The sequence below is a fragment of the Enhydra lutris genome, unplaced genomic scaffold, assembly GCF_002288905.1.
Source record: "Enhydra lutris kenyoni isolate GAN:26980312 unplaced genomic scaffold, ASM228890v2 scaffoldscaffold44, whole genome shotgun sequence".
Lineage (NCBI taxonomy): Eukaryota > Metazoa > Chordata > Mammalia > Carnivora > Mustelidae > Enhydra > Enhydra lutris.
Window position 1 is genome coordinate 3,636,878 of NW_019154128.1, and position 10,857 is coordinate 3,647,734.

General features: G+C 48.8%; 1 protein-coding gene across 1 annotated transcript; it reads right to left on the reverse strand.

Annotated features, from left to right (window-relative positions):
* Positions 1-214: 214 nt before the first annotated feature.
* LOC111155956 (chromosome unknown C2orf40 homolog) lies at positions 215-9,053 on the reverse strand. The gene is made up of 4 exons (XM_022516438.1): positions 8,901-9,053; positions 5,043-5,090; positions 2,900-3,057; positions 215-594 (listed from the first exon to the last, which is right to left on the reverse strand). The coding sequence occupies exons 1-4, from the start codon at positions 8,977-8,979 to the stop codon at positions 436-438; spliced, it is 444 nt and encodes a 147-aa protein (XP_022372146.1). The 5' UTR covers positions 8,980-9,053; the 3' UTR covers positions 215-435.
* Positions 9,054-10,857: the final 1,804 nt, after the last annotated feature.

The window sequence follows — 10,857 nt, forward strand, 5'->3', positions numbered from 1 at the left end:
TGGTTTCCTATCTTGCATTTCATGTGGGCAGAATTTTCACAAGCCAAAGACCCCCGCTCAATCCCTCGGTCTTCCCCGGGTGGTGGTGAGGATTCCTGGCAGGGTAAGCATGACAGAGAGCTGCCTCTCAAAGGAGGCTTCAACTTTGAGAAAATCCAGGGAATGAAAACTGGGGCCAACTTACTTTCCATCCAAGTAAATTCTGAGACTTTTCTTTTAACAAAATGCTTTTATTTCTATTTTTTAATGGAATGCATTGTTAGGTTCTTGCGTGAACTATCAAAAGGCATTGATAGTGTTTGCTTTAACTCTTCCTTCCTGGTTACAGAAAGGGGGTAGAAAAGATCTGCTGAAGTCAAGCCCAGCAGAAGCCACATGGCGTGAGGCAGTGAAGGGGTCACCTGTGGCGCTGGTGCACGGAGCGTGGAGTGATGGTCAATAGTCATCGTAGTTGACGTTGGCTCCGTGCCTGAAGCTGTCAAAGCTCTGGGGACCAATCGCTGCATCCTCGTCATAGTGACGTTGATAGTAATCATAATAGTCGTGCCCATTCCGACCTCTGTTAAGCCAATAAGTGACATCATCTTCAAATTTCTGGGGAAAAGGAGGAAAAAGAGAGAATGGATTTTAGGACACATACTCCCCCTAGAACACATCTTATGTCTGGCTTTTCTCTGTGATGGCTTTTCTTCGGTGATTAACAGCTCTTACCAAGAATCACTGGTCATGATGGTATTCTGAGCTCAGAGGCCAACAAAGCCAGCTAAAGAGTATGGGTAAAAGCCATCATCGGGAGGGAGACAAACCATAAGACTCTTGATCTCACAAAACAAGCCGAGGGTTGCTGTGGGTAGGGAGGTAGGGAGAGGGTGGTTGGGTTATGGGCATTGGGGACAGTATGTGCTGTGAAGTGTGTAAGCCTGATGATTCACAGACCTGTACCCATGGGGCTAATAATACATTATATGCTAATAAAAAAATTTTTTTAAAAAGCCATTGTCTCCAAAGGAGTGCACACCCAAGCCCTTGAAAACTTCTACCCTGTGAGTTCTAAATATCCTCAACAAACATTTTTCTCTTTTTTGGGACATAAAATGGACAACTCCCAAAGATAGTGATAGCTTGGCCTGACCTCCAGGCGCTGCACACATCTTAGAGACATTGCCTTCTCTCCCTGTCCTGTCTTGGGCTTGGCCCACTCCAGTGCACAGAGTAGATGCTTGATAAATTAAATCAGCCACCACCCTGGCGTGGTAGAGCCATGCGTCCTTGCAGTGGTGTTAGTTAGAACCTGCACGGCTGCACTTACTCATTCCACAATCGTTGATTACATGGACCCAGCATGTCAGCGCTGTGCTGGGCACTGAAGGGCCACCCAGAGCAAGCAGGACAGATTCCCTTGCCTTCACGAAGCCTACAGCAGCTGAGAGACACACGAAAAGAGACAGTTGCAGTTAGCAGGAATAGAAGGGAAGGGGAAGAACTGAAGAAAGTGAGAAGCACAGAAGGACTGGCAGGTTTCCAGCTGGGGAAGCTTTGCTCTCGATGCCTCTCCTAAAGGGAAAACTAATTCTTTGTCGGTAGTGAAAGTGCAAGACGAATGCAGATGGCTGCTCGCATGGGTTGATGCTGACGACTTGGCGAGAGGTTTGTGAGGTGAGACTTGGTGAGACGACTTGTGAGGCCACAAAGGTGGGGACAAGAGAAGGATGACCTAGGGAGGTTGCAGGGTACCTAAAAGTTTGGGTCCAATTTTTCTCGAAATGTGGCCAGTGCACCCCTGCGTCCAAAATCTAAGGATGCTATAAAGTGTGAGTTCGCAGGCACCCTTCCACGCTGTCCAGATGGAATTTTCCGGTGGTTGGGTCGCAGGCATCTGAAGCTGGAAGGCCTGGCCTCGCCTGTGATGGTGTTCTCTGTGGCTAGCCACTTGGGTGAGGAGTAGGTCAGCTTGTGCCACTCTAGTGAGCACCGCCCTGCCCCTCCTCTGTTTGCTGAGCCCCAGGGGCTTTGGCTTCTGCTCAGTTCCTCCCCGCACCACCACCTCTGCCATGAAAGCCAGAATGTTTGCTTTCCTCACAATGCTGCAGCTTTTCCCATAGTGAAATCATCTTTCCCCTTGGTTTCTTGCATTTTATAATCGTGTTTGAAGTTTTGGCAAAGCTCAGACCTTGAAACATCAAGGTTTTCAAGAAATTAAAGAAATGTTTTGCGGGTACGGAAATAACACAGACTCATACTTTACAGATCGATACGTGGGAGTGGGACAGAGGAAAAGGGGGATCCTAACTCCACTGCCAAAGACAACTGTAACTGACATTTTGATATATTTCCTTCCAGTCTCTTCCGTGAATAGTTTTTAAAAAGATTTATTTATTTATTTGAGAGAGAGAGCACAAGCAGGGGGAGTGGCAGGCAAAGGGAGAAGCAGACTTGCTGCTGAGCAGGGAGCCTGATGTGGGGCTCGATCCCAGGACCCCGGGATCATGACCCTAAGCCAAAGGCAGCCACTTAATTGACTGAGGCACCCAGGTGCCCGGTTGTGAGTTATTTTAAAGACCCGCAGGCAAAATCGTGCAGCAAAGTTACATGGGATTCTGGGATGAATTTAAGCCCCAGCCGTTTTGGACGATGACTTCTCTGGAATCCCGCTTCCCACTCATGATGGGAGAGATTCCTATGTGCGTGTGGTCTGACGAAAAATTTCAGCTCATATCCCTGTATCCTGATGGAAATGTTACCCAAAGCCTGGGGGGCACTTGGTCTATCATGGGGACTCATCATTTTTGAAGTGAATTCTGAAGCCTAATTTTCTGTGCCCTGTTTCCCGGAGCCATGCCTCTGCCCCCAGCACGTTGCCCTGGGGGGAGCCAGGCCTCCAGCAGGCGGAAGTACCCACCGCTTCATCAAAGCCCCTGTAGAGGAACTGCTGGTACCACTGCTGGACCTCCGGCCGGGTCCGGTCCCACAGCTGCCGCTTCTGGCGCCTCGGGCTGTTCAAGAATTCCTTGGCCTTGCTCTCGTCCATTGCCACTTTAGTCTTAGCTGGAGCAGGTGCTGAAAGGATCAATTCCCCACCCCCCAAAGTACAAAGAATGAGTTCTGTTCTGATGGGGGCAAATCACTAGTATATATATCCCGTACCCCCAGCCCACCCTGCCTAAGATGGCTTTGATTTTCACTCTTACACCATATGTGATAAAACACAGCCGCCCGTCATCAGTCTCCATGCCCCTGGGTCGTAAGCTCTCCATTTGGGCGCAGCCATATCCAGGGGCACAGACTAACCCTCAACCTCTAGGGCATGGGGGCAAGACAAGATGTCTTGTCCTCTGCAGTGACTCACCAGGCCTAGACCCCAGGCCTCAGGCAGGGGCTGATGGCGTACCCGTTAAGCATTTAGGAAACATCTGGATGCCTAAGACCATACAAGTGTATGTTCCTTGCACGGGCAAACCGGTGAGCACCGTGCTTGCTTAGGAGATCTCGGGGAAAAATGAAACAATGAGCCCAGGCCCAGCCTGGCAGCACAGCAAGCTCTCGCCCTGGAGAGACCGGGCCACCTTGGGACACGCTCTGCAGACCTCACAGCTCACCAAAGATTCAACCGAGTCTTGACAGGTACTGGCCCTTGCTTTAACAGCTGGCTTCTCCCAACGTCTTCCCACTGTGGTCTCAGCTGTTTAAAAGGCACCAATTGTGCGGGCTAGGCTCAGGGGAAGCAGCTGTGTCCCTGCGTCTGCCCCTGCTCTCGGCCCCCTCATCTATACAGCTGGACTGGCAGTCCCCATCTTGGTGTTGTTGTGAAGGCCCCACGGGATGATGGGAGTGAAGTGCCCAGTGTGTTCCTTGGGTCACATGGATAAGGAGCCATAAATGTGTACCTTCACTTCCTGTTCATCTGTGTCCCTCTCTCGGGGCCTGTTACTACTCTTTTGTACATAGTAGGTGCTCAATCTGTATTTCTAGGCTTGACTTGAATAAGGGCTGAGGGTGTACAACAGGATTTGTGATTATCTTGGTGGTCTGTTCTCTCCCACCTCTGACAGGCTGGCTGTTCTAGAACGTCCATCACCCCAGGTGCCTGGGAGGAGCAGGCTGCCCAGCACAGACATCAGGGACTGGCCAGAGCCTGGTGGGCGGGTGGAAATGCTAAGAAAGATTCTGGGAGCTTCCTCAGGAGCCCCCCATCCCTGCGAGGGGCCCCAAGTGCTCAGCCCCTGGGGGTTCTGGGGGGCTGACTGGGAAGCATGTGAATAGCACTAAGGAGCCCTACATGGTCAGGCAGCAGACTTGAACCTGCCAGAACCCCCTTCCAACTGGGTGGAGTCCAGGGAGGGAAGAATAAAGGATCAAAGGTTCACATTAGAAACGTTGCCACACTCCTAATTTCCAAAAGAGAGAAAACTTCTTAATTTTATGGCAGAGATGACAGTTTCAAGGGAAGACCGCCTTTACAAGACCACACGATTGGTCCAACTGATCTACCGGATCATGGCGGGCCCAGAACGTGTGTGGCTCCCAGCCTGCTCCGTTTCTACAGTGTTTTGCCACTGGCTACCACGTTCATCATAGGGGTATTTTCTCACAACAGGTGTTAGTCACAAAACAGTTGTTTCTGTTCTGCCTTGCCCCCAAGGGCTAACTGGATAGAGTATAAGGATAGTACTTTTCCAAGTCTACTTCACCAACGGACGTCTTATGTGCTCTAAAGGATATGCTCTAAATTTAGATATGTGCTCCAAAAGGTTTCATGTTTCCAAAATACACAACATGCAATGAACCCAGTAACGCTGTTTCTTTTACTTTGGGGTCTGCACTGACAGCTTTCACAAAAGCATATGCAAACTTTTACTGGCAGTATTATTTACCTAATAAAATGCCTCACACATACCCACAGAGTAAGCCCTTCAGATCTGCCAGCCTTTCAAGAAGTAAACACTCTGGTGTTTCAAGCACAGGACCCCAGCGAGCACACGCAACATCGCCTTTCGTCGCGACCCGCTGGGAACGCCGCCCTTCTCCATGCGGAGTGTCCTTACCTTCCCGCTTTTGAAGCAGCAGCTTGAGTTTATTCCCACTTACGCCACCTAATGGAAGGGACATAGAAATCATGTCAGAGTCGCACTGTACCCTTTAATTTCTCAAGTGCAAGAATCAGAGTTGGAAAAAGTCCCTGCGTGCCCCCATCTCCATCCCGTAACCTGGCGGTTTCACAGTTTTGCTGTTTGCCTCATTCCCCGTCATGCAGGAAGAACAATTCAGACTGCTCCTGGCTCAGACCGATGACGATGACCGTGGCCATGGATGATTTGAGCTATTCCCAGGAGAAATGACATTGTTCTTTGAGCCCCTTATGTCTTATTATGAGGCCTGGGTACCCGGCACATGTAAGAAACCTGCAGACTTTCCCTTTTTGTGGTATAGCGAATGGAATAGTGCCCCCCCCCCAAAATTCATATCCATCCAGAACCTCTGAATGTGAACTTGTTTGGCAAGAGGGCATTTATTTGCAGATGAAATCAAAGATCTCAGTTAACTGTGAAGGAGTGGTATCCCGCTGGATGTGAGATGGGCTCGGAATCCGATGGCTGGGATTGTTGGAGGAGAGGGAGAGGGTACAGAGAAGGTCGCCATGGGAAGACAAAGATGGGCAGACACTGAGAAATTATGCTGCCACAAACCCAGGAACGGACCTTAGCTCTTCATAAATCCAGCTCAGTTTTGTAACTCGTCTGGCTCATCTTCCAACGAGGCAATATTGGTACCATTTGCTCTGATTTTGACTTGGTTATGACAGTATTTCTAAGCAGCCTAAACATCTGACTAGGAAATAACATGCCTGGCCTGGTAGGATACTTTTCTATTGCTGCTGAGTAGATGTGAGGACCTATAGATACCTCTGATCTAAGTTCTATGTGAAGGTACAAGGCTTGTCCCATGAAAGGAGAAAAGCCTCAGAAGTAAGGGGCAGAGCATGTTCAGGTATAAGGGGCTGGTCTGGCCCCAAGAGGGAAGGGGTGGTGTCCACCTTTTCAGGCAGGTTCTTAACCTCCCCATCCTTGGACAGACCCTAAGGCCTGTGCTCGCATCTGCAAAGAGGTACAGTTTTCTGGGAACAGGAGCCATAGTTCTGGCCAGACTTTCACCAAAAGTGTCTGGGACCAAGATAAGATTAAGAACTGCCCCTGCTTAAAAAATTTACTATGTAACTTGGGGGGGTGGGTGGGCTGGGGGGGGACCATGCTTGTGGCCAAAGGTCACAAATTGGCTACCCACAGCTGAATTTTACCTGTGTTTAATGAGCGAACCCAGTGTTTACAAAGTTTGAATTTGAATGGCTCTGGGCCCAAGCCCCTCAGCACACCCAGTGGTCCATAAAGAACCATTTCACCTATTGGGTCTCTGTAGGCATCTGAAGTTGAGCACTACCCAACCACCTTTAGCGTAGGTATGCCAGCCACAAAGCATGGTTGGAAAGAGTCTCTAGGAACAAGGAATTTGGGGGGGGGGGTGTACAGCATACATTTACTACCAACAACCCTCTCAGCTCCAAAACTGGGCACAGAGATTAAAAATAAAACTACATTGCACTTCTCAGTAAAGCATTACTAGTAACTTTCACTAAAAATGTATAAACTTTGTTAAAAATTTACCAAGCCTTCAAATGATTTAATTACAGATATTTATAATACATACATTTTAAACTATGTTAACTGATACAATTGGAAAAGATGAGTCAGCAAATAGTTTCCAGAAACACCCCTGGCCCATAGATTAGGGCAAAAACTAAGGTTTCCAATACCTGGGAAGCCACTCCAAAGATGGGGGGTGAGTCACCCCAAGAGGTTCCCCATCAAGAGTAAATAAGCACAGATAGGCATTTGATGGAGTTCCTTTAGAGGGGATTATTTAATTAGAATGGAGTGCGACTGTACTTAAAGACTGTACTTCCCATCAAATGTTAAGAGTCAATAAAGAAATTTATGAACACATTTGCCAAAGCAGACAGATACATTCCTTGGCACAAATATTAGCATTCATTAATATCTTAACCCTTGGTCCATCTCTAACAGCAGCGCGGCACACACAGAGTTAAGTGTCGTCCCTCCACCTGTTTGTCTTCCGTAAAAGCACTGGAAAATAAATGAATGAAATGTGGCCTAATGTTGAAATAGACATCGGAGTTAGGCATTTGCGATCTCATTGCAATTTCTAGCAGCAAATGTTGTCACCACTGTTCTAGAAATGAAAGCCTCACCAGCTCTCAGCTGTACAACAGAAAGGCACAGAAAAATTAGGAATTTTTGATGTTGCCACTGTGCCAATCGTTACACACTGAAGTATAAATAAATATTAATACTTGTGATCAGACACCAAACTAAATTTGCTTGAAGAAAAAAATGAAAAAATGAATAGCTGTGACTTTTTCCCTATAGTACGGATTTGTTTTTTACCCTGATATCATCAGTCACTACTTCTAGTCACCTAGAAGTCACTACTTCTAGGCTGATTATAGACACTCCTGGATTTATTAAACCTGGCACTAGATCTCTCAGCAAATACAGAATTACAGGATGCCCCCTTTGAATGTGCTAACTATTAATAAACCACTCAAGAAGGAGCGATGATCATTTTCTCCATTAAATATATTTGGGTGTTGTAAGGAGCCACCTGTGGGACTTGATACATCAAGATTTTCATTTTATGTCCTAAGAACTTTCACACTCCAGCTTCAACGATGATAATATTTTAATCGATACCTTCGCTGCATTCTTGGTACAAATAAAATAAAATACAAATCTGAAAGGCAATGGCTTACAGCAGGTGCTCCCTCCTTTTATTTAGATGTGTTTCTGAAAATGGGAGGGACAAAGTAGGAGAGGCAGATCGATCATGTAATTGACTAGCCTCCCTTGTGTTTGTAACTTAGAAGGAGAGCAATTCCCCCCACTTGAACAGGTCCCCCACTGCTCTGGAGACCTGAAGCTTTGGCCTCAGGGCTCCTAGGGCAGATTAACTCCCTCCCTTCCACCTGGAATTTGCTTTTCCATACCTGTTTTGAATAATCAAAGTACAGAAGTAAAGCAATCGAGTGTGTCTTTCATCGTCCTTAGCCAGCTACTCTGTAGGGGGAAGAGCAGCCGTCTCATGGGCAAGCCTTTCATGCCTTCTGGCCCCCGTACCCTTAGCAGGAGACCTGGGATCACCATATGCCTCCCAGAGTTGTGAGGCTCAAAGGCGCTCATGCAGGCATGAGGCCACTAGTGAACCATAGAGGAGGCTACAAGTGGAAAGTAGCATGGTCAGGACTCCCAGGGTTCAGATGCCTGCACCCCCACCAAACTACTCCATTTGGGGGATGTGTATGAATATGCTCATTTTATACAGAACAAACCTGGAATTTTCAACCGATTCACTGAAGGCTCCGTGAAGCACAGAAGGTTAAGCATTTATCCTTTAAGAGCATTTCCCCCATCTGGGATGTGAGGCCTGTGCACAGTCTGGCAGACCTGGAAATGGACTCATTGGGAAGTGCCTGGTAAGGAACTGCCTAGAAGGGCAGCTGCGTAATGCTGCTTTGGGATGGCTCTCCATCCTAGAGGCTCCCCCCGCCAGAAGCTCCCGTTAAACCCCTTACATTAGGTCCCCAACACTTCCTGCCCCTCCTCCGGACCTTGGACCTCATTCTTTCCCAAGGTGTCCAGGCCATGTCTGAGACCCTGCCCTTGACCCTGGTACTCCGTCCGCTGGCCCAAGCGCGCCACTCCAACTTGTGCAAGTGCAAAACCCAAGACCCCTGCCACCCTTTTGGTATTTGTCCGGGCTCAGGTTGGGTCTCTCCGCCCTCACTCCATCACCAATCACCCTCCCCAGCGCCCTGTCGTCGCCCCACTTACCTGGACCCAGGCAGAGCAGCAGGAGCAGTGCCAGCGCGATCAGAGCTAGGACGGTGGGCCGCGCGGATGAGGCGGCCATGGCTGCAACGGGAGGGCTGGGAGGAGACGCGCGCACTTCGAGCCGCTGCACGAGAGGACTGAGCTAGGTGGGACAGGGGTGCAGGCAAGCGGGCGCTCCCTACATTCCAGCCGGGGCGGGACCTGCTGGCTGGGCGCTGAGCCAACGGGCCGCGGGCCAAGCTGCCGCTCGGAACCCCACCGAGTCCCGCACCGCCCGCACCCGGGTCACGCTGGCTGCCCCTCCACGGAGGCGCCACCGCTCGGCTCCAAGGCCACGGAGGCGCGCGATGCCGGGGCCACCGAGGGCCGCGGGGGTCAGGGGAAAGGATGGGGAGATGGACCACCAGGCCCCAGCTCAGGTTTCTCTCCCTCTTCCCCTCTCGGCCGGCTGCCTATTGGATGGCCCGCTCTCCCGCTTTCCCCTCTGCGCTAGTGCTTCCCTTCCTCCCCATCTCGCTCTCTCCCGGCTTCGGCTTCGGCCCTGCTCCGGCCTTGGCTTCTAAAGTGGCCTTTGGAATTTCCTTCATTCCGGGAGTGGCGCTTAAAGATGCTTTTGGCGGTGATGTATTTTGTGAGACTTTGAAAGACTCCACAGTCTGAGTTCAGAGCTGCAGTTCAGGAAGACGTCGCCCCCCAAACTACTCTAATAGAAAAGCCTTTCAGAGACCAGCAACCTGGTGAACTCCTGGGTGTTCGCAGGACAAGTGGGTCCTTCTGTGGGCCCCATAATCTGTGCACACTTAGAAGACATTAAAGGGAGGCCCAGGGACACCGTATAAGTGCCCCTCCCCCCACCCCAAACCAAACACAGAGACACTAACAGGCAGTTGTCCCAGCTGACCTTGAGCTGGTCACCTGCTTTTATAAAAATGGCCATGTGGCTACATTCCCTTTATGGACCCTTCCCACCTAAAATCTGCTTTGGACTCAGCTAGATTGCTAGCTGGTTTCTCATTTTTTATATCTTCCCATGGTCAGTGATGACCATCCTGCCATAGGGTTCACTCTCCATGCGATACAGCTGGCTGCCCAGAGCAGGCAGGGAGAAAGCACCGTCATTCTGAGCTCTGGGAGGCAGACGGTAGCCCAGGGAGAGAAAGTGTGAAGTGTGTCACAGAATCACGAAGACCTGAGCCAGAGAGAGCCTGAAAGGGAGGGTCACACACCTAACGGTTGTAGGGAAATACTCACCAACCCTTGGGGGACCTGAGGAATCAGGGAGAAGGAGAAAACCTACAGTAACAAAACGTGGTGGGTTTCCTTTAGCCCAGGGATGAGACATTTGTTAGCAGGAAGAAAACCAAAGCAAATATAAAGGCCACTGTCCTGTTTGGATTAGTTTAGGACATACATTAAAGATGTTAATTGTAATGTCTCATCTTGTGGATATCATCCCATCCACGCTCCAAATCTCCCGCAGGATATGCTTCGAATATAACATTTAACTTCTCTCGTAACTAGGGTCTGGTGAGAACTGAGTTCATGAAGCCATAGTATGGACAGTAGCCACCTCCCTGAACAGTGTCCTTTTTCTGTCTTTTGGATGCAGACCTACATTTCCTCCCCTCACCTGTCCCTTCCCATTTTCAGCTGAAAATGCAGAACAGTGATATTTTTTTCTCTTAATTCAAAGATTCCAAGGGGAAAAAAAGGTCTGCTTTAATCAGCTTATACAGTTGTAGCTTTTGAAGACAAAGTGATTATTAAATCCTAATATTTTATGAGCCTGTATTTTTTTAAAAAGAACTTTGATTTAAAAACAAATAAGCAAAAAAAACAAAACAAAACAAACAAACAAACAAACAAAAAACCCACACCAAATAAGCACTGATGTCACATTGGTAAGATAAATCAAGTATCCTATAGAAAATATTTTTAAAATAATTGCCATAGGCGG